Source organism: Echinops telfairi, unplaced genomic scaffold (genome assembly GCF_000313985.2).
Source record: "Echinops telfairi isolate 266 unplaced genomic scaffold, ASM31398v2 ScPeMD7_7459;HRSCAF=8497, whole genome shotgun sequence".
Lineage (NCBI taxonomy): Eukaryota > Metazoa > Chordata > Mammalia > Afrosoricida > Tenrecidae > Echinops > Echinops telfairi.
In genome coordinates, this window is record NW_022111359.1 from 54879 (window position 1) to 78055 (window position 23177).

General features: G+C 56.4%; 1 protein-coding gene across 3 annotated transcripts; it reads left to right on the top strand.

Annotated features, from left to right (window-relative positions):
* The first annotated feature begins 6905 nt into the window (after positions 1-6905).
* On the top strand, positions 6906-14823 carry ADAMTSL5 (ADAMTS like 5). Of its 3 annotated transcripts, none has more exons than XM_045300153.1 (13): positions 6906-6997; positions 7339-7441; positions 7798-7876; positions 7987-8078; positions 8328-8388; positions 8511-8619; positions 9762-9889; positions 11516-11627; positions 12268-12354; positions 12452-12618; positions 12778-12973; positions 13052-13123; positions 13711-14823. In XM_045300153.1, the coding sequence occupies exons 2-13, from the start codon at positions 7386-7388 to the stop codon at positions 14010-14012; spliced, it is 1461 nt and encodes a 486-aa protein (XP_045156088.1). In that variant the 5' UTR covers positions 6906-6997; positions 7339-7385; the 3' UTR covers positions 14013-14823. The 3 variants fall into 3 exon arrangements, with proteins under 3 accessions (XP_045156088.1, XP_045156089.1, XP_045156087.1); XM_045300154.1 differs by having other exon boundaries at positions 12778-12978; positions 13711-13973; XM_045300152.1 differs by having other exon boundaries at positions 12778-13123.
* Positions 14824-23177: the final 8354 nt, after the last annotated feature.

A 23177-nucleotide genomic window follows, 5' to 3' on the forward strand; every position in this document is an offset into this window, starting at 1 on the left:
TGCCTGGCGTACCCGGTCCAAAGTGCTGGGGCGCCCATTTTACCGGGTGGGAAATAGAGACCCGAGGGAGGGGGTCACGGGCGCCTAAGACCCCTCTCCAAGGTACCAGGAGGCGGTCTGCAGGTCCTGATGGCGTGTGTTCCTCCCGCAGGCTTGGTGACAGCGTGCCCTGTGGTCTCCAGGTGTGTGCAGCCACCTCTGTGTCCTGACAAGGGGAGCCTGGAGCTTCGGGCGCTCGGGAGCTCCGCAGTCTTTAGAGGAGGGGGCTCTGGGGTACTGATGGGCTGGCGAAAGGGTTGGGATTGGGCCAGCCATCTGTGGGGAATTTCAGGAGTAGGTGGTGGCCATTTGAAAAGAAGAGGCGGGGAGATGTCAGACAGTGTAAGACATGACAAAATAATAATAATTTATAAATTATCAAGGGTTCATGAGGGGGTGGGGAGGGGGGGGGGCGCCTGGCCCTCCCGGGGCTGTGGGGCGTCTCTGAGACCTGTGGCGCCCCCTTCCTTGCCTTCTCTCTTAGCCTCTCACCAGTCCGGGACACGGGGCCAGTCGTCCCCACCCTGCAGGTGACCACACAGAGGCAGCGGCAGGGCAGAACCTGACTGGGAAGGTACGGACTGAGCCGCCTTGGGGCACACAGCATTAATCCCAACCATTATGTAACTCGCCAGTGGGGAGGGGTTAGCAGGGCTACTTGTGGCCGGAATCGATCAGCCTTTGGAATTTTCCAGAGAGCAGATTTCGGTATCCCGCCAGCCCCGCCATCAAGGGAGAGAAAACGCCTTCTGGGTTGTCACATGCCCACCTGGTGTAGAGTGTGGAGTGGGGGCCCTGGGTGGGGCAGCCTCAAGGAGGTCCTAGTGTGGTCTGACCAAGGATCCCAGCACGCAGCTGGCTGTGGTGGAGTTCCTGCTAATGAGAACCAGGTGCCTCCTGCTGTACAGTAGGCAGCTCAAGGCTTGTGGAGCTGGGCCAACAAGTCCTGTCACCCTGGAGCCCATGGGCACAGTGGACTCCCACACCCGTGTGTCAGCCCAGATGTTCACAGAGCCTCAACTCTGTGAAGAGCTCATGCCAGCTGACGTTGCCCAAGACAGATCAGACCAGGCCTTGTAGAATGCCAACTGATAATGTGAGCAGGGTGATCCTTCATGGCTGGCACGTTGGGGTCAGGGGGGCCACCAGAAGAGGCAAGTGCTGGCCCACCTACCCAGCTGGTCCTGGGATCTCCAGGAACAGCTGAGACAGCCCACCATGCCGCCCAACTCTGCGTGGTCTTTGGTTTCTGGTGCACAACCCTCTGTCCTCCCCTGTTCCTTCCCAGGAGCATGTCCGCAGCGTGCCACCCTCCTCCCTCATTCCTGTTGGGAGCAGGTGCCATCAGACCCAGAGAGCCCTTGGAGGCACCGTCCTGGAGAGAACAGTGGCAGAGAGCACACAGTCGGGGCTGAGGCTGGAAGACCAAGTGGGGGCTGTCTGTGCCAGGGGAGGTGGTCGAGGAGAGAGATGTACCCGACAACATGGGGAACCCTGGACAACAGAATATCACTCATGGTGTGACTCCACCGATGGGAGAGGCCCAGGACAGAAATGGGGCCAGGGGTTCACAGGGGCTAGGGGAGGGGCCTGGGGAGATGTGGAAGTAGATCTGGGCAGGGCTGCACAGCATTGTAGGTGTTCCGAAACCACCGACATGGCTGCGTGTGTGCTCAGCGAATTTCACCTCAACTAAAACCAACGTAAAGCAGGCATCTCGTGGTGAATTTGGCACAGGGTTGGGGACCTCCCAGAGTTGTGGCCACCCAAGGCGAGTGATGTCCTCATGTGGGGCTGTGGCCTTGAATGACCTACACAGAGGAAGTGGGTGCAGGGCTTGAGTTTGCAAGCCAGGCAGGTGGTTCGCATGCTGCCCTTTCTCTCCTGCACCCTCATTCACTCCTGAGTGAATCCACAGTCCCAGCAAAACAGGAACAGAACCCCCGTGGGCACACTCAGATGTCCACCTGCCAGGAAGTGGGGCTTCAACGCAGCAGCAGCTGCTGCTGAAGCCGTCAGGTTGATTCATCCCTGTCAGAAGGGGAAACTGAGACACGGTTTGCCTGTGAGCACAGGATCACAGTTCTGGAGGAGGACAGCTCTCAATGACCCTCCAGTCTTGACCCATGCCCAGGGTTCCCAGGCCAGGTGAGGGCAGGTGGAACTCATGCTGAGCCATGTCCCCCCACACACCCACACCCAGTCCCTGGACATTCTGCTCCCTCCTGTCCCCAGTCTCTCCATGACCTGAGATAACTCCCAGACTCAGCAGATTCCCAGGAAGCGCCCAGCAGCTCAGCTTAAAATACCTGCCCCAGGTGGAAGGCGGCTGCTGAGACAGCTCTGGCCACTGGACTCCCAGAGGCCTGGAAGGCTCATGGGCCAGGCCTGGGCCTTCGGGAGGAGCTGGGTGGGGTGCAGGGTGCATCCAGGCTGGGGAGATGTGACTGGCCCACATCTGGGCTCCTACACCCAGGACACCCACGTGCCTGTCCCTGTGAGCCCTCTGCCTGAGCAGCGTGGGGGCGCCTACAGCTGCCTGCTCCCTGAGACCCTGCCGCTCTGCTTTTGGGAACTGGGGTGCCCAAAATGGGGTGCCGAGGCCCTCTGAGCTCCCACCTCCCTGCAGGACCAAGCCTCGTCCTTTCAAGGAGCTCCTTCCTCTGCCCAGGTCTCCTCTGACCTCTGTCACACCTTCTCACTCACTCCCAGGCTCCTCCTTGTCCTCCTCTGAGGCCCAAATGCCCTCTGGCCCTCCTCCTCTCCCCACCCCCTGCTGGCCTGCAACTCTCAGGGGACCAAAGAGGGCTGCTGGTCCCTCTGCTCTGCTCCGTTTGAGCTCCTCCAGGCCTGGGGTGTCTGAGAGCAGAACTATGGGGCCAGCAGAGAAGCAGGCCAGAGCAGGTCACCACCATGGCCACCTGGGGCTAAATCCATTGGGGACCCTATGAGGAACAGTGCTCAAATTTCCCTTGGCTGTTGTCCCCCAGTGGCTCTCAGATGGCCCATGGTCAGTATCAGGGCTGGGGCAGATGCCCTCCCAGATGCAGCATCAACCTCATAGCTGGGACATTGATTGGCTGAGCCACAGAGGTGCTGTGTGGGCAATGGGACCGCCAGACTCAGCGTTTTCGCCCATGTGGGTCTTTCTGCTCTTGGCCAAAGGGTCACTCAGGGTCTCCAGGACAGGCGCCTGGACAGCACAAGGACAGCAGTGGCAAAGCCTGGAGCTCCATCCAGGCTAGCTCAGTGACAATGGCCAGGCACTGGAGAAGGCTACACTGAGGGGCTCACAGTTCAGCGGTCAGATGCCCAACATATGGGGTTCAGAGGCCAAAATCGGGTGTCAACTGTTCGCTTCTGGGAGTTCCAGGGAGAACCAGCTCCTGCTTTTCCAGCTTCTAGGGGCCCTGGGGCCCTCGGCCCACTGCCCCTTCCTCCCTCTTCAAAGACTCCACTGAGAACTGCCCCCTCTTGTCTCCCCCTCGCTTCTTCTGTCCAACCCCCTCCCTCCCACCTCCCTCTGATGACTGATGACTCAAGCAAACTGGGATCATCTTCCCATCTCAAGATCCTTCACTTGATCTATCTGCTCAACCTCTGTTAGCTCAGTTCCTAGTTTGGGAGGCCCCTGCAGGCACTGTGCCTGCTGTGTGCACTCCTTACTTTCACAGCATGCTGTAGTCCCTCCCTAGAGCTCACTGTGGTTTATTCTCTCCCTGGAGCTCACAGTCTGCTGTAGGCCCTCCCTATACCTCACAGAGCCTGCTGGATGCACTTCCTATAGCTCACAGAGCCTGCTGGATGCCCTCCCTGTAGAGCACAGTGATTTGGGCACATCTGAGAGGAGGCCTGTCCACTCAGCCCAGTCCCTTGCTGCAGCTGGCTCACTTATGACCCCCATCCCCAGGGTTCATGCCCAGGAGAGGGCATAGCAGGTGCTCTGATGTGTTGAGCCTCCTCCATCCCCCACCCCCTTCCTGCCTTCCTCTCTGAATGCCCTCTACTCAGCCTCCCAGTCACCGACTCCCCCATCCCTGGCACCACACCATCCTCCACCCTCACTTTATCCACTCCACAGGCTTGAAGCCCCACTTCCCACACCCACCAGAAAGACTTCTCCTCCCCCACCCCCTGGCTGGGACGCTGCAGGCCCACCTCAGGCTATCTATACTCATCTCCACTCACAGCACTTGGACCCCGTCCTCCAGTCCTCCACTGGCAAAGCACCATGGGCAGAGGCCACCAGCCCACCCCCTGCAGGCATACCTGCCTGGACTCCACAACAAGTGCTCTACCCTCACTCTCAGCTCCATGTCCCTGTATCCCCCGGGGCCTCTCATCCCTGGCGACTCAGAACTGACCACCAGGTGCCCCTCCCACTCTCTGCCAGCCTGACCTCTGTAAATGGCGCCTCTCTTCCATCAGGACCACCATGAGCACATCCTCCTCACCTCTGCTGCCTCTACTCCCAGAAAGTAGCTCCTTGCCCCACCCATAGCCCCAGGATGCCCTCCCTCCTCCCTCCTTTTCTGTCCCCAAAGCAGCCCCAGATGACATTTCCTCCCCGCTCCCATCATCCCTGGCCACTCTCTGACCTCAGCCCCACTGCCCCAGCCCGTGGTGCAGCCACCTAGAGCCTCGACTCAGCCTCAGTGCTCTAGCCCCAGAGCCGTTCCGCTGCTCTCCTTTTGCTCCCTGACCACCTGACAACCTCCCCTTCTCGATGGCCACCTCACCACCACGGTCCACAGTGTGTGTGTGTGTGTGTGGGGGGGGGGCAGGCAATTCCTCTGACCAAAGGTGGGATTGTAAACCCTCGGGCCCTGCCCCCACACTGACCTGATTGGCTGGTTTTCATAGCTGTGCCTTGTCCCTAGGAATGAAAAAGAGAGCCATCTAGTCATCCAGGGCCTGTCAACTCTACAGGGTTTCCGAGACTGGAAGTCTTCATGGGGCAGACAGCCTCATCTTTCTCCCAAGAAATAACTGGTGCACCTGAACCACTAACCCTGCCATTAGCAACCCAGCGCTTATCCGACAGCACTGCTGCTAAGTGTGAGTGAATGAATGGATGGGTGAATGAGTGAGTGAGTGAGCGAGTGTAGTGGTGTGATGGATGAGTGAGTGAGTGATTCATTCGGTAGGCATTGGCTAGTCCTGAATCAGGACCTCCAAACCAGAGGGCCTGCCCCTGCCCATGAAGTCAGAATGAGGCAGAGGGAGTGGGCTTCCTGGAGGAGGGAGCACCCACGTTGAACGGTGGAAACCAGGGATTAGGGTTAGCACCAGGAGGCGGCAGCACGCCCAGGCCGCCCACCCGTCCAAGAGCCGGCACCCAGCAGTCCCGCCGCCAGGGTGCGCCGTGGGGCAGCAGCGAGGGGCTAGGCGGGCCCACAGGCGCCCCTGTGCTGGCTGCGGTGGGTGCAGCCCCGCAGGGACAGGGTGGGTGGTGAGGAGCCCCAGGGTCCCGCTGTGGTCGCGCGTCGTGCAGAGAGCTGAGCCAGTTTAGCTCGCGTGGGGCCCCCACGGGGGCGGGGTGAGGAGCCCTTCTGGACGCAGTCTGGCTCTGAAGCCCGCGCGTGCAGCCCAGAGCGCTGGCTGAGAGAGAGGAGGAACCGGCAGGCGGGCGGGTTCTAGGGTGACAGCAGCGCCCGGGAATGCACCGATGGGGGGGAAGGGTCCCCGCCCCCGCCCCCCGCCCGCGGGCATTGTTTCTCTCCGAGAGCTGGGGCCCTCGGCGGGGTTGACCGAAACCAGGGATGGGTACCCAAGGCATCGGGAGCCAGATGTTCAGGAGTCCTGCCACGGAGGAGGGCGGTCCTGGGGCAGGGTAGGCGAGGAGACGCAGGGGACCACCACCGGGGAGCGCTCGGAGCAGCGCCGGGACTCCTGAAACCCGGCAGAGCGGCCTCTAGGCGCGCACATTCCTTGGCCCTGAGCGCGGCGCCCAGAATAGCAGCCCCTGTGCACCGCCCCCCTGCTTTCCCAAGGGCACCGGGACCCTGAAGGCTGGACAGCAGGCCGCGGGGCTGGGTGTCCGTGGGGCCCGCAGCTCCTATCGCAGATCCACGCTGAAGCGTCAGCGCTGGCCGCGGGAGGGCGCCCGGAGCCGCCGCCCCTCTGGACCGAGCCTGGTTGCGCCCCAGGAGGCCCGGTGGGAGGGACCGCGCCAGCTGCCACCACCACCACCCCCGCCCCTCACCTCCAGCCCGCCCGCTTCCGCCAGCCCTGGGGCTGCCCTGGAGCCCGACCGCAGTCTCTACTTGTAAGTCCCCCTTCCTGTCCCTCCACTTCCCACCTGGTGTCCCGGCCGTGTGGTTGGCTCCCCACCCCGGACCGGCTTGGGCAGGCGGTTGGGGGCAAGCACGGGACAGGGGATGTAAATCCTCACCAGTGGTCGGGCCACTGGGGGAGGGCTCTTCTTCCTGGGGAAACTGAGGCCTAGAGGCATGGCTTGTGCTACGATCACAATGCAAACGGGAGGTAGAAGTGGGGAGGGGTTCTGGGAAGTGGGGAGGGGCATATTTCTTCTGCCCCCATTTTTCATCCACCTGGACCCTCACCCCTGGAAGTCCCCGGTGGTGGAGGGTGGGGACTTGTCAAAGGTCAGGTCTGCTGTCCCTGGGCTTGCTGGTGGTTGTGCTGCTCCTGCTTCCTGGGCGTCTGAGCTCCAGTGGGGCGGGAGCAGGTCAGAAACCCAGCCTGGTCCTTGGACAGGCCCCAGCCCCCCAGCTTCTCAGCATCTCAGCCCCACAGCCCACTCTGTACTGGAGGTCCTAATGGCAGAGCCAGAGGGACAAAACTGGGGAAACTGAGGCACCTAAGGTTGTGGTGCCCTGGCCTCTACCTCTCAGGTGACCCGACCTCACTGGCTGGAAAGCACAGGGTGTCCTGCCTGCCCTTCCCATCCTGCTGACCACCAGCAACCTGGCCCTGGCCTAAGGAGGACCTCAAGGTGATTGGCTTCCATCTGTCTGTCTCCCTCCAGACCAGGGTCACACTGAATGGACAGGGGGTTGACAAGTGATCTCAGGCTTCTCCTGCCTGCCTCAGTGTCCCCACTCCCTCATGTCCTCTCCCAGCCCCACCAGGGGTCTCTTGCCTTGCAGGCCGACCTAGCGCCTAGGCCTGTGTCCTTGCAGGTGAGGCCATGAGGCTCCAGCTGGATGGGAACCAGGTAGCCTCCTGCCCTCAATCCTGCCTGCAGGGTTGGGGGGCTGGGGCTGGTGGGGCATCTCAGCCAGGACCCTCTGCCTGACCCTGACCCCTCCCCCCCACTGGCTACACCCTCTGCAGAGTCTCATAGAATCATGGATTGAGCCCAGCTGGTCCCCACTGTGCACATGGGGGAACTGAGGCCTGGGGAGGGGCAGCAGCTGGCCCCCAGCCACACAGGAAGGTAGATGATGGTGAAGGGGTGGGAGGGTCCCCCCACACACACACTAGGGGACCTTCATGCGCTGACCTTGAATCATCCCTCCAATCAGCAAACATTTATTAAGCACCTACTGTGTGCATTCTAAAACGATAACCGCCCAGAAGATCAGCTATCCTAGCAAACCCCCTGAGAGCCCCTTGCCACCCACTTTGCTCACCTCGACCCGGGCTTCCCCAAGCCTTCTTGTAAGAGGGGAGCTCTATTATTGCCCACTTCCAGAGGTGAGAGGTGAGGGTCCGGATGGCCCAGCCAGTCCGGGTGGAGGCTCCCGCCCTGTCCCCCCTCAGGCGCTCCCTTCTCTCCGCCCCCCCCCCTAGACTCCGCCCTTCTCGCAACCTCCAGCTGCTGTTGCTGCTCTGGACCCTTCTGAGCAGCAGGCTGGAGAGCAGCGCTCAGGTAAGGTGGCTGCAGCCTGGGTGCATCGCTCAGATGAGGGGCATGACGAATGGGAACCTGCCCAGGAGCATCGGGTCACCAACTGGCTGTGTCCCTGTCTCCCCAAGTAGGGTCCGGGCGAGTGGACGCCCTGGGGCTCCTGGACACGCTGTTCCAGCTCCTGTGGGCGGGGCGTCTCCGTGCGCAGCCGTCAATGCATCCGGTGAGCTAGAGAGAACTGGGATTCCAGCTAGAGGGTGGGGCAGGGGGTGGGAGGGGAGGGCCTCTGTCTCCCTCCTGCCAGCCAGGCCAGACCCTGGCCACACCCTCGGCCTGTCCACACATGTGCCCTTTAATCCCACTGATCCAGCTGGAATTCGGGTGGGGTTGGAGGGGTGGAGGGCAGGCAACCGCCTCCTGAGAAAGGGGTCCCTGGGGTCCTGCCCTCGATCCAGCCACGCTCTCCCTGAAGGTTTCCTGGAGAAGAGTTATGTTGGGGCAACACCCATGAATACCGCCTCTGCCAGCTGCCGGTAAGCTTTGCCTGCCTCCTCTCCTACACCCGCCACCTGCCAGGTTTCTCCGGTTGTGGGCGCGGGGGGCTGGGGGAGGGGGGGGGCGACCCGGAGACCTGTCACCCACCTTTCTCCACCAGGACTGCCCACCAAGGGCCGTACCCTTCCGAGACTTACAGTGTGCCCTCTACAATGGCCGTCCAGTCTTAGGCTCTCAGAAGACCTACCAATGGGTACCTTTCCATGGAGGTGAGTAGCCTGATGGTCCAGAGGGAGCCACTCAGAGTTGGCAGAGAGAGGGTTCTGCCTTGAAGCTAGAAGAGAGGAGTAGGCATGACTGCTAGGGCTTTGAAGCATATGTAGTAGTTGATCAAGTGAAGCAGGCACGCAGCAGGGGCAGAGGGAAAGATAGGGTCCATTTTACAATTGTGCACAGATTCCTTGGGGCTGTATGCAGAGGACAACCTTCCTCAAACTCATCTAGGAAGCAGAAAATGTTGCTGCCTTGGGCTGAAAATAGCAAGTTATATAACAGTGTGCCCCGGGCGGCACGCCTGCAGACCCGGGGGAGCCGGCATGCAGGCAGAGCAGATGAGGAGAAAGTTGCAGCCCTCGGCCTCACCAAGTTTTCCTGCCCTGATAGCTGGAGGGGTTGGCCATGCTCCCAGCCCCAAGGAGGCCTGCTCGGGCCCACATGGGCTCTGTTTTGGCCAGGAGGGGCCAGCCAGGCTCCAGGAGGTGGGAGCCAGAGGCAGCTTAGCGGAGGAGCAGCAGTCAGGCTGTGGGCCTGCGGGTATGATGGGACTCGCATGGATGAGACAACCAGGCAGAAGGGGATAAAGGGCCAGGGAAAGTCACAGCACGCTGAGGTGCAGGGGTGCAGTCAGCACTGAGCAGGCACTGAAATACGGGGCACCTGCTAAGGGATTACCCTGAGCCTAGTATGGTGTCTGGCAAACAGTAGGTGCTGGATGAGTGCCTGTGAAATTAATGAATGAGCGGGTGGATGAATGAGTGAGTGAGTGAGTGAGTGAGTGAGTGAGTGAGTGAGTGAGTGAGTGATGATGTCAGTGAGTGCTCAATGAGTGTCTGTGGAATTTGAGTGAGGGAAGGAGGGAAGGGCCAGTTAGTGATGAAGTCAGTAATGGTGGCCATTACAGTGTCAGGTAAAGACTCCCAAAATTAGGCATGAAAGAATGAGTGACCGTAGGTGGCCTACTGCCAGGGTGAGTCTCTGGAGTTTGAGAGAGAACATGCCCGGTCCACTCCTGGCTCAGCTTCAAGGCCCAGGCATAGTGTTGCTGGCTGCTGGGACCCATCTGCTGGAAGGGGCTGCAATTCTGAGGGCTGCCTGAGGAGGTGCTGGGACTCAGATGTGTCCTCCTCTCTAGCGCCCAACCAGTGCGACCTCAACTGCCTGGCCGAGGGTCACACCTTCTACCACAGCTTTGGCCGCGTCCTGGATGGCACCCCCTGCAGTCCCGGCGTGGAGGGGCTCTGCGTGGCTGGCCGCTGCCTCGTGAGGACTGCCCAGGCCCCTCTCTCCTTCCCACGTCCAACTTTCTCCCTGAGACCGGGTCTCAGTTCTCCTAGGCCTCCAGGTGTCCTGGAGGCCAGCAGTTCAAACATACCAGCTACTCCACAGGAAAAAGAAGAGGCAGTCTACTTCTGCAAAGATGGACAGTCTCAGAAACCCCAGGGACAGTCTACTGTGTGCTGGAGGGTCACTATGAGTCAGAATCAACTTGATGTCAGTGGGTTTTTAATTTCACTGATTCTTTCCCGACTCTACCCTTGACTGCAAGCCCCTGCCCCTTTATCCTAAACCATCCTTCCCCCTCCCTGGGGCATCTGGTCCTGCCCTGGGTCCACCCAAGGCCCCACCTTTCTTCATTTCAGGCCCTAACCTCTAAAACTGCCAGACTCCCTGCCCTCAAGTCCACTGTGACCCATACCAGCACAGCATAGGGCACAGCTGCCCTCGGGTTTCCAAGACTTTACATCTCTGCAGGAGTAGACAGCCTCGTCTTTCTCCTGTGGAGTGACCGGCGGGTTTGAATCGCTGGCCTGGAGGTTAGCTGCTCAATGCACAGCCCACGAGGCCACCTGATTCCAACTAGGGACCCTATAGGACAGGGCAGAATGACTCCACCTGGTTTCACAGGCTGAAGGTGTGAAATAATAAATATGTCACTTTGAGGCCTCAGATGCTCCTGACCAAGCCAGGACACTCCCAACCAGCTCATCTGCATGTGAAAGTTGGACATTGAAAAAGGAAGATCAAAAAAGAATCCATGCTTGGATTGTGAGGCTGGAGAAGACTAGGGAAGAGTACCGCGGACTGCTAAAGAACAGCTCATCTTGGGAGAAGTCTAGCCCAAGGCTCCTTGGAAGGGATGGTGGTGAGACTGGCCCCTGGAGAAGGACATCATGCTAGGTTAAACAAAAGGTCTGTGAAAAGCAGGAAGGTCCTCCAGGAGAGGGGCTGACACCCCAGCTGCGACAAGGGGCTGAAACAGGACCGACCTGGAGAGCTGTTTTGTTCATGTACCCATGGTGTCGCTGTGACTCAAAGGCACACTCTTGACAGGACCAACCTGCTGTTGGACTCCAACCCACCGCACAGCCCCCAGGCCTGGCCTTGCTCCTCCAGAAGACCCAAGGGGCTGTGGTGTCACGGTGGGTTACGCATTAGGCTTCTTCCCTGCAAGGTCAGCAGTTTGAACCCATCAGCTGCTCCTTGGGAGAAAGATGAGGCTGTCTGCCCTAGGAAAGATTTACAGCCTCGGAAACCATGGGGGAGCAATTCTGCTCTGTCCTGTACGGTCCTTGGGAGTTGGAAGCGACTCAGTAGGTTCTAGAACTCTCCTAGGCTCCATGGCTTTGGATTTCTGGCCCCCTTGCAGGCCTGGGTCCTGGCCAAGCCTTCCTACCTCCAGGCCCCGCCCCCAAGCCCAATTCCTGACTTAAGGCCCCGCCCCCGTCCTTGTCTCGCGCCCCACTCCCACCCCCAGCCCCCTTCCTTCCAGACCCCTGGCCTTTCACTTTTCGACCCCACTCCGCCCCCACCTCATTTGTTTTCGCGTCAGGCCCCGCCCTCTCGCGGCCCAGGGCAATCTGACGGCTGTGTCCCTCCCTTCTTTAGAGCGCCGGCTGTGACGGGCTGCTGGGCTCCGACGCCCGCGAGGACCGCTGTGGACACTGCGGCGGCACCAACGACTCTTGCCTCTTTGTGCAGCGCGTGTTCCGCGACCCTGGTGATTGCCCACCTCGCTTTCAGCGCGTGCCCCCAGCGAGCCCTTTCACCACCCCAGGCCGAAAACGAAGTACTGCGCTGATTGGGCACTGTGGGGCTCACTCACCCCGTTCACCATCCTGATTGGGCATCGCCAGATTATCTCGCCCATCCCAGAACGGGCCCGGTTTTAACCCCGTCCCCGCCGCCCATGCGCCTCAATTATAACTCCAAGTGTATCCCGAGCATTTTCTGGATACCAAGATCCTGGCCGGCCAACTTGCCTGCAAAATCCTATTTAGTCCTCCAGTCGCCACTGCCCGGAGCCCTGGACTGTGTGGGTGTTGAGTCGCTGACCAGCAAGGTGGGGCGTTCACACGCCATGAGGCAGAATTGGCTCGGTGGCGGGGAGTTTGGCTGGTGCAGGGAGTTTGTTGTTAGGGGCCATCCAGTGGGTTCCGACCCACAGTGACAGCCAAGCGAAACACCGCCGGGTCCTGCGCCAGCCTCACACTGGTGGCCATGCCCGAGCCCCTTGGCACAACCCCGGTGCCCGTCCATCCCCCGAGGGCCTTCCACTCCTTAGCTGCCCCTCCCTAGGGAGCGGTGCCCTTGGGGTCGCCATGGCTCAGACTTGGGGTAACCCCCGCCCTCTGTCCCAGGTGCTTTCACCGGGTACTGGAACGTGACTCTGATCCCCGAGGGCGCCAGGCACCTCCAGGTCATCCACCGGAGCCGCAACCACCTGGGTATCGCAGGGTCTGAGGGGCGGCCGCCAGGGGCAGCCGGGGTGAGGGGTCCCCGGGAGGGTGGCTCAGACCCAGGCGCCTCTGCCCCTTCTTGCAGCGCTGGTGGCGGGCGACGGGCGCTACGTGCTCAACGGGAACTGGGCGGTCAACAGCCCAGGGACCTATGAGGCGGCGGGCACCCGCGTGGTCTACACCAGAGACGCCGCGGGGATGCAGGAGACGCTGCGAGCCACTGGGCCCACTTCCCACGACCTGCTCCTGCAGGTGTGGGGCAGGTTCTCCCGAGGGGAGGCTGGAGAGGGAGGGTCTGAGGTGTGAGCCTGAAGGGGGCAGGATCTAAGGGGGGAGGCTGGGAAAGGATGGGTCTAGGGGGAGAGGCTTGAGTTCAAGTGCCCAGCCTCTCCCCCCACCACCTCCCTCCAGGTCCTCCTGCAGGTGCCCAACCCTGGCATCGAGTTTGAGTTCTGGCTCCCTCGTGAGAGATACGCCCCCTTCCAGGAGAAGGCGCAGGCCCTGGGGTGGTCCCTCCAGCAGCCACAGGCTCTGGAAGTGGAGTCTCAGTCCCCTGAGCCTCCCGCAGATCCTGCCACCCCCCCACTGACCGTGACCCCCACCCCAGGTGAGGTGAGATGGAGTTGCCTGGGTGGGAGAAAGCAGAGACGTGTGGCCTGTGCGTCTCACAGCCTCGTCCCCACAGACCCCTGCAAGCCCTGCCCGGACACTCGTGGCCGTGCCCACCGACTGCTCCACTACTGTGGCAGCGACTTTGGTGAGACCCCAGCCCTCACCTGACCCAGAGTGACCCCAGCCCTCACCTGACTGCAAGTCAGCCTGACCCTCATCTGACCCCAACACCCACCTTACCCAGAGTGACCCTGACCCAAAATGACCCTAACCACAAGTTGCCCTGACCCCCAAGTAACCCCAACTTGCACCTGACCCCATGATGCAAGCCTTTACCTTACCCCAGGTGACCCTGATCCTCATTTGACCCCAAGTAACTCCAGCCCTCCTGACCCCATCACTGACCCCAAGTGACCCAGATCCTCATCTAATTCCCAGTGACTCAATCTTGCCCCAGTTACTCATCTAACCCTTGACCTGACTCCAACTTGACTCTTAGAACTTAACCTATAACCTTCATTGATCTGAGCAGGCCTGATACAGCCCACTCCCCCTGGTCCCCTGAAGCCCCTCTCTCCTCTGTGCCGTGGAGTCCATGTGGATGTGGGGTCCCAGCAGCCCCTCCCTCTTCTGTTTAATGGGGCCTGCATGTGGGGTGGGGGTAGGTCCCCAGTATCCCCTCCCTCCCCTGTGCAGTGGGGTCCCCAACAGCCTCAGTGCCCGCCTACGCAGTTTTCAGGGCCCGTGTGCTTGGCCGCCGCCGGCAGGCCCAGGAGACCAGCTATGAGGTGCGCCTTCTGCTCATCTACAAGAACCGCTCGCCGCTCCGCACCCTTGAGTATGTGTGGGCGCCAGGCCGCTGCCCCTGCCCACCACTGGCCCCCCATCGCGAGTACCTGGTGGCTGCCCTGCGCCTAGTCAGCCCTGATGGCACACAGGACCGCCTGCTGCTGCCCCACTCTGGCTATGCCCGGCCCTGGAGCCCCGCAGAGGACAGCCGCGTGCGCCTTGCCGCCCGGCACTGCCCTGTGTGAGTCTGTCTGGCCCATGCCTCAGAAGTCCAGCAGCAAGCAGCGTGCTCAGTCTGGGACTGCAAAGTGCCCGCTCCCACCGGGCAGGCCTCCGGGGAGCTCAGATACACCCACGCGGCTCTGCACACCCCTCATGACAGCCCAGCCCACAGCCAGTCTACACACCACACAGTTGCTCTAACTCTAACCCCATTCTCCTTTCACCCTGGCTGCCAGGAAGCCCCAGCTGTTAGATGCCCAGCTGTTAGATGCCCAGCTTCCCTCCAGCCCAGGCTAGATCGGCCCTGCTTTCCTTCGGGACACTCACTGCCCCCTCGCTCAGAGGCACGCCCTGACAGCAGGGCCCTTAGAAGGCATGCCTGGCCAAGGCACTGTAAGTGACTCATCTGCCCATGGGCCCAGGCAATCAGGAAGCTGTCCACTGCCCTCCCAGATTCTGGCTGCCTTGATTCTGTTTCTACTGGTAGTTTGTAATGAGGCCCCAGCACCCCCCACACACACAGACTTCACACGCTCCACCCAGCTCTGGGCCCAGTCCCCACCTCCTCCCTGTGTGCTGGTCCACCCCGGCATGGGCCAGGTAGGGAGTAACTGAGGATGGGGGCAGTAGAGAAAACAGGGGGGCACATTCATCTCAGGACCAGCTGGGGCTGCTGAGAGGCCCTGTTGTCTGCCCAGACCCAGGCCCACCACCCTGGTGTCTGCAGGGGCCATAAGCCACTCAGCACCCCTTCCTGTGGGGTCACTGCCGTCTGCCTCTCGCCAGATTGAGTGACTCTCGCCGTCTGTAGGGACAATGTAATTTTCCACTCTGTTTGTGGTTGTCTTTTTCAGGGACTGGGTGCCTGGGCCAGGAGGGGAAGGATCGAGTGAAGGGCGGTGGTGCTGGGGGGACACCAGGCAGAGGGAGGCCCCTCCTGTGGGTGTCAGCAGGATGTTGGGATGGGCCTTGATGGGCCAGCCTGGACCTTGCAGGCAGGCCCTGCCCCTCTCCAGGTCCCCACTGTGAGCGAGGTCCCTTTATTCTTGCAAAGGCATCCTCCCTGAGCTCAGCAGGGCCTCAGGCTGTCCAGGCCTGGCCCTGACTTCGGCGGTCAGCAGTGGCCACTGCCCGGGAAGAGTCTCATGAAGTTCCAGCCGACTCCATGGGGCCCACGCGCCCCCTGGTGGATCCTCCATGGCAGTGCACACAGTCCACCTCCCCAACCAGTAGTCTTCATGGCACCCACACTGCCACCCACCCCATCAGCCCTCCACTGACACCCGTGGTCACCTCTGTGTCCTTGCCATCTGGGGGTTACATCAGGGAGTGGGAGCCTGGTCACTTGGTTCCACTCCCAGATGCTTCAGCACCTCCCTTTGCCCTCTCGACAAGTGGGGGGGGGAGCAAGAAAGAGGCTAAGGAGACTCTTGGAGAATGGGCAGTGGGTGGGCACTGCTGGCTCGAGGGCAACCCGTAGGCCCTGGTCTCACATTGCCAGAAGGTCAGCGAGCAAAGACAAAGAAGGGAAGAGCTGCTGGCAGACCCCATGTGAGAGGTGTCCCTGGGCCTATCCTCCCTGAAGCAGTGCTTTCCCTGGGGTCCTGACTTCCGTGGTGTGATTCCTTGACACACACCCCTCCTGGAAAGGTAATCCACGTTCACTGGCAGCCTTGGGGCCAGTGGGAGTTAACACCAGTTTCTTCCTGGTTCTTTAATTTAAAAACAAACACTGAACAATGAAGAATCCATTTCCACTTTTAAGATCCTCAGATTCATCTGAAAAAGACCAGGCTTACTGGCTGGCTAGAGAGGAACCCTGACCAGGTGTGGCCCCGAGTGGCCTTCAGGCCTGGGACAGACTCACACACACACCCCCACACACCCCTCCATTTAGAGCCAACAATGGCGAGGGGTGCCGAGTGCACAATGCTGGGGGGGCAGGCACCCCTACAGCAATCGTAGCTGACACAAGGATAGTGTTTGTCTAGGGTAGCAGGGCAGGAGACAGGATTTTCACATTGGGGATCGAAATCGATGGCATGAAGCAAAATGTGTCTCCATTGTTGAATAGAAAACTGATTTACTCTGTAAACCTTCCCAATTCACCAGAGTTTTTTTGCTTGTAAGTTTCTCAGATATAGCAGAATATTTGATGCGAGAATTAGCATTGATCCTCAGCTACTTGGTAGATAGATAGGTAGGTCGACCGACCAACCAACATGGATAGATAGATTGATAGATGATGGATACATAGGTCGTTAGATAATTATCTGCTGCCAGATCAACTCCAGCTGCTGGTGGCTGCAAGCACAGCCAAACAGAATATTGCCTGTGACTTCTCACCATCGCCAGCATGTCAAGGCTGTAGTGCCAACACCTCCCCTAGGGCCTCCCTCCCTCAGTATCCCTGTCTCTCTTCTATACCCATTACAATGTCCTCCTCCTGTAATTCATCTGCCTAATGATTTGTCCAAAACAACCGAGTTGCACAGCGTTCTCCTGTGGTCCATGGGTTCTCATTCACACACAATGTTCTCCTGTAGTCCGTGGGGTCTCATTCACACACAATGTTCTCCTGCGATCCATAAGGTTCATTGACTGATTTCCAGCCCTGTTTTCCTAGTAATCTTACCCTGGAAGCACCACTGAAAATGCATGTCTCATTGCGAGCAGCCTACACGCTCCACGGACAGATGGGTGCCCCAGCCGGCAGTGCACGGACTGGGCATTGAGCTCATGGCACACACGAAGGGCAAGGGTTCTACACTGAACCACCACTGTCTCCTATCCACCTGGTAGTGTCTGTATCAAAGCAGAGGAGAGACCCAGAGACGGAGAGGAGATGACAATAAAGGTGCATCTACAAGCCGAGGATCTGCTGGGGCCTCAAGATGCTGGTAAAGAGGAGAAAGGACCCCCACTCTGGAGTGTCCAGAGGGAGCATGGCCCACTTATGCCCTGGACTCAGACCTCTGTCTCCAGAACGGAGAGAGACGACATCCTGTCATTATAAGCTGCCGGAGTGGTGACAGTAGTTTCACAGCAGCTCCAGGACACGATGACTCTCATCCTACATCCCTCAGCCCTAAGACAAGAGCTCCGTCCACCAAAGGCAAGTTCCAAAATGTTCCTCTCAATTTTCATCCCAGGATCAAAACTACAAACAACCTAAATGCCCCTCAGCAGTGTTTCTGTCACCAGTCACTGGGGAGTGGATTTGGAGCAGTGACACCGCACGCGCATTGTCAAACCATGGTCTGAGGGTACCGAAGGCCGTGGCTTTTCAGAAGCAGATAACCAGGCCTGACTTCCAGGGCCTCTCTGTTGTTGGTAGGTGCTATCATCAAGTCCATTCCAACCCTGAGGGACTGTGGTAGTTACATAATCTGGTGCCAACTTGAGACTATTAAGAGGGAATGGGGTGGAGTTTAGCCTGTCAGTCAGGTTGCTGCTTGATGACCTCATTTGGAGGGGTTATGGAGATAGCTTGATGGAGATGGGACGCACAAAATCTCTCTGCTTCATCTCCCTGTGAGACATTCCCGTTGACAAGCCACATGGAGTTATGCTGATGGCAGCCAGAGCCTTGGAGCTGGAGGAGCCACGTGGAGACCCCTGCCAGTGCTAAGATTCTTCCACCTGACCCACAAGACTTTCCACCCATTGGCCTGTGATCTTCCTGCACTCAGCATCATTGCATGTGTGGCGTGAGTCTGAAGAAGAATTTATGGACTCGTATTGGACCTATGGGCTAATAACAGACTTATGGACTTGATCTGGACTGGGCTGGGATGTTTTCTCAATGTTCAACTGCTCTTGTATATAAAGTTATTTCTTATACACATTTGAGTGTCTATGAATTTTTTTCTCTAGTCTACCTGTGTGGGAAACAGATTTCTCCCATGCCGTCTCCCCCAAATATATGTTAGACTTAGAACACTGCTTGCACTAATGGTAAATGATTGTCAAGTTACCTCCCTGCAGGCAGTCAGTTGCCAGACTACTGTCTGGGCCCACCAGGTAGGGCCCACTCCCTGCTGTTAAGGACAATAGGCTACTTCCCCCTAAATGCCTGTGACCATTAGTCTGGTCCCTGTAGGTGGGGTTTACACTAAGGTGACCAGACGTCCCGCTTTTGGCGGGACAGTCCCAATTTTTAACAATATTTCCTGCGTCCTGCGGTGTTTTAAAAAACTCCCGATTTTTGGAAAGAATGCACGACAAGCTAGGGTATACGGTTTTCGGCTGCCATGTGGCTATTTCACCAGGATATGAGTTTTATCAATGGTGTCCTACTTTACCAATGTTAAAATCTGGTCACCTTAGTTTACACCCTACTGATAATGGTTTCCATGGAGATCCAGAGAACAGGTCAGACCTGCTCAGTGACATCCAAAGTTAGGCTGCCATCCTGAATCCAGGATCCGCCCTTCTTGTCACATATGTACCCCCAATCCCTCCTCATCCTATTGCATGTATATCCCTAGATTGCCCTCCCCCCTCATTGCTGTATTGCCTATAGTACAACCCCTTCCTGTGACGTATGTCTCTACCTGTAATTAGGGGGCTTGCATGCCCCCCAAAAGTATATAGGTCTGGGTTAGCAATAAAGACCCTTCTTGGCCTCTCATCTGTTCCCCCTCTCCTCTCCCGTCCTTGCTGCCCTATTCCCCTTCCCCTCGTCCTCCTTCCCCTCCCTCTCTCTCCACGTGGACCTGAGGGGAGCATGCTACCATGAAATGTGTCTGACTCCATTCTTTCAATCTCCCTTCTATCTCTCATGCTCTCTATGACTTTACTATTATCTTTACTTATCATCACTGTAAAATTGCACCTACCGGACCCGTGATGTTGTGTTAGGGGCGGGTACCCTGACACACCTGGACTAACACACTGTGTCAATCCATCTCATCAAGGGTCTTCCTCCTTTCTCATTGTCCCTCTACCAAGCATGATGTCCTGCTCCAGGGACTGGCTCTCCTGACAACAAGACCAAAATACGTGGGTCTAAGTATAGTCATCTTCTCCTCTCAGGCGCATTCTGTGTGTACTTCTTGCAAGACAGATCTGTTTGTACTTTTGGAAGTCTATGGAACTTTCAATATTTGTCACTAGAACCAGAGTTCAAACGCGTTGATTCTTCAAAGTAACATCAGTGCTTTTCAACACTCTAAGGAGGTCTTGTGAAGCAGATCAACCTACTGCAATGTGTCATTTGCTCTCTTGACTGCTGTTTCCATGAGCACTGGTTGTAGATCCAAGCAAGATGAAATCCATGACCATATCTACCTTTTTTTTCTCTCCGTGTAGCCTAATGTTACCTACTGGTCCAGGTGTGAGAATTTTGGTTTTCTTTACACTGAGTTGTAATCCATGCTGAAGACTGCAATCCTTGATCTGCATCAGCAAGTGCTCTGATTCATCCTCACTTTCAACCAGTAAGTTTGTGCCATCTGTATACTAAAGTATGTTAATAAGCCTCCCTCCAATCCTGATGTCAAATTCTTCTTCATCTAATTAAGCTTCTCTGATTATTTACTTAGCTTCAATAGGTATGGTGAGAGAATGCAGCCATGACACACAAATGTCCATGCAGCAAGCCTGTTCCCACAACTACCTCTTGATTCATGTACAGGTTCCATGTGAGCACACTCAGATTCTCCTCAAGGCTGCCATCGATAGGTTGTTGTGATCCACACAGTCATTAAACACAAGTAAACATCTTTCTGGTAGTCTCTGTCCAGATCCATCTGACATCAGCAATGATATCCCTTCTTCCACGCCCGCTTCTGAATCCGCCCTGAGCCCCTCTGGCAGCTCCCTGTCCATGGACTGCTGCCACTCTTATTGGATGATTTTCAGCAACATTTTACTGGCCTGAGATATCAAGGATACTTTATAATTTGTGCATTCTGTTGGGTCACCTTTCTTTGGAATGAATACAAAAATGATACGGTCCATTAGCCGAGTAGCTGTCTTCCTAAACTGTTGGCACAATGAGTGCTTCCAGTGCTCCATCTGCTTGTGGAAACGTTTCAACTGGGATTCCATCAATTCCTAGCGCCTTGTTTTGGTTAATAACTTCAGCACAGCTCAGACTTCTTCCTTCAGCACCATTGGTTCGTGATCATCGGCTGCCTCTTGAAATGGCTGAACGTCGACTGGTTCTTTTTGATGCAGTGACCCTGTACTCTTTGCGTCTTCTCTTGATGCTTCCTGCATCATCCAATACTTTGCCCACAGAATCTTTGATATTGCAACTTGAAGCTTGAATTATTACTGAATTCTTTTAGTTTAACATATACTGAGCATGTTCTTCCTTTTTGGCTTCCCAACTTTAGGTCTTTGTACACTTCATTATAATATTTGACTTTAATCTCCAGCTGCCCTTTGAGATTTTCTATTTGGTTCTTGGACTTTATCCTTTCTTCCATTTGCTATAGCTGTTCTATGACAAAGCGCAAGTATCAGATTCCTGACACCCACTCTGATCTTTTCTTTCTTTCCTGTCTTTTTAATGACCTTTTGCTTTCTTAATGAGTGATGTTCTTGATGTAACCCCAAAGCTCATCAGGTCTCTGTCATTAGTGTTCAATGCCTTAAATCTGTTCTTGAAAGTCAGGTGGGAAATGTTCAAGATTGTATTTTGTCTCTCAAGGACTTGTTTTAATTTTCTTCAGCTTTATCCTGAACTTATATATGCAGGGGTGTCCCCACAAAAAACAGGTTTTTCTTCAAAAGCTACATATTTAAATTTTTTTACAAAACAACCTTATCACCTTCAAAGTACTCTCCATTACACTTAATACATTTTTCAAATCTGCGATTCCGTTCTTGGAAACATTTTTCAAACTCATCTGTTTGGATGGCTGACAGCAACTCCTTACTTTTTTTTTCACCTCTTCTGCATCATCAAATCTCTGTCCTTTCATGTCCCTCGTCAGTCCAGGAAACAAACAAGAAGAAGTCACACAGAGTGAGGTGTGGGGCAATAGAGGGATGCTGGGGGTTTTTTTTGCCAAAAACTGGCGCACTGAGATGGCTGCGTGAGCAGGTGCATTGTTGCGCTGGCAAAACCAGTCCCCCGTCTGCCACAAATCAGAGCTTTTTTGTCGCACACTGAAAGCTTGATTAACAGTCTGACATGGTGGAATGAACTCTAAATGCACTACAAGTTGACATTTTCATCCACTCAGGAAGTTGACGGATGTCCAGAATGAGGTTTGTCCCCAATCGACCTGTTTTGAAACAAGAAAACGACTCGTACACTTGAGTTTTTCCCATAGCTCTGTCCTTGTAAGCTGTGTTCAACATCACAGCATTTTCTACGGCAATTTTCCTGAGCAGTAAACAATATTTCACAGCAACACACTGTTCTCTTAAATTGGCCATCACAAAAAAATAAGGGTTGAGCGAAACTGCTTTTATGAAAAAATTCACTGTGACCAGAAAGAACCTTCCCGGGAGACACCACTGGGTGCACTAACTCAGAATGAGTTGCTCGATGCTCGCCATCAGGAAAAATACATACTACAAACGCTCCGCTCCGTCCAGTGGAATCCCAGGTGGGGTTTTTTTGGGGGGGAGGGGTGCCCCCATGTATGAACATTTCATGGTCTGTTCCACACTCAGCCCCTGGCCTGGTTTAGCTGCGGATATGGAGCTTCTCCAGGATCTCTTCCCACGGATGTGGTCTATTTGATTTCTGTGTGTGCCATCTGGAGAAGTGCAGATATACAATCTCCGTTCGTGTCGTTGAAAAAGGCAGCTGGGATGAAGAAGGCACTGGTCTTGCAGAATGTTGTCATGTGATCCCAGCTTTGTTTCTATCACCAGGACCATAGTCCTCTTGGTTCCAAGACCTTTCTCTTGGTTGCCAACTTTTGCATTCCAATCACCAATGATTATCAATACATTTTGATTGCATGTTTGATCCATTTCAGACTGAAGACATTGGTAGAATTCTACAGTTTTTAGGTCACTAGCTTTAGTGGTGGGTGCATAAATTGAATAATCGTTTTAGTAATTGGATTTCTTTGCATTCAGATAGCTATTAATCTATCACAGACAGCATGGCACAAGATAGATTTTGAAATGTCCTTCATTCACTCCATTCATGTCCTCACGGTCGACTCTACTTTGAGAGGCCGGCTCTTCCTCAGTCATATTTGAAGTACCTTGTGACCCTATGAGACCTTCTGGCCCTATCTCTGACCATGTTCTGCTTCTGGTCATTATGTCTTCAGTGACTGACAAGGTTTCCATTCTGTCCATAATGCTCTCAGCAGCTAATTCCTCTGAAGCGGACAGCCGAATTCTTCTTCGTTGTCTGTTCTGAGTCTGGAAGCTCCACTGAAACCTGTTCCCTGCGGGCGACGCTGCTGGCATTTGAAACACCAGCGACAGAGCTTCCAGCATCACAGCCACACACAAGCCACCACAACACGACACCCTGACAAACAGTGGTGGAAGGCACCCCTGGGTGGGTTCAATAACCAACCTTCCAGCTATAGTTGAGTGCTTATCTGTTGGCACCCCCAGGGACTCTACCACGAACAGTGGCAAGGAGTAAACACATGGGACACAGGATGGGACATGCCAGTGAAAGGGCCATGACCCTGAGACCAGAAGCACTAGATGGTGCCCGGCCACCAGGTCCTGGATGGAGCGGGCAGGAAATGTGGAGCAAAACTCAAAACCATGAAAGAGGCCAGGCTTACTGGTGGGTAGAGACAGGTGGGACCCTAAGACTATGGCCCTTCATCACCCTTCAGTCTGGGAACTGAATTCGCCCCCATGGCTCAACTTTCAGCCAAACACCAGGCAAGCCTCTGGGGAGCGCCAGCACTGGGGAGGTGGGTGGCCACAGACTCACTGACCAAGCACAGCAAAGGGGCAGCAAAGCTCCAAAGGCGGAGTGGGTTGGAGGGAAGGGGAGGGACACAGGAAACCCAGCAGGAAGTGGGTGTGTGACGACATGTGAGGTCACAATGGAGAACATGAAGCTGAATGGGTGTGAACTGTTAGATGCTCTGTAAATACTCATCCAATCACAGGGAAAAGACAAAAGCAAAGTGTGACAAAACCCTGTAGTACCCTCCCAGACTTGCTGCAGGCTGATGAGCCAAACACTGCTGTGTGTGTGTGTGTGTGTGTGTGTGTGTGTGTGTGTGTGTGTGTGTGTG

What these genes read in the sequence shown, in the direction of transcription:
- ADAMTSL5 (XM_045300152.1), top strand. Translation starts at nt 7,386, where the DNA reads ATGGGGGAACTGAGGCCTGGGGAGGGGCAGCAGCTGGCCCCCAGCCAC. An exon ending in ATGGGTACCTTTCCATGGAG is followed by an intron (nt 8,620 to 9,761) that starts GTGAGTAGCCTG and finishes CCTCCTCTCTAG; the next exon opens with CGCCCAACCAGTGCGACCTC. An exon ending in GCGCGTGTTCCGCGACCCTG is followed by an intron (nt 11,628 to 12,267) that starts GTGATTGCCCAC and finishes CCTCTGTCCCAG; the next exon opens with GTGCTTTCACCGGGTACTGG.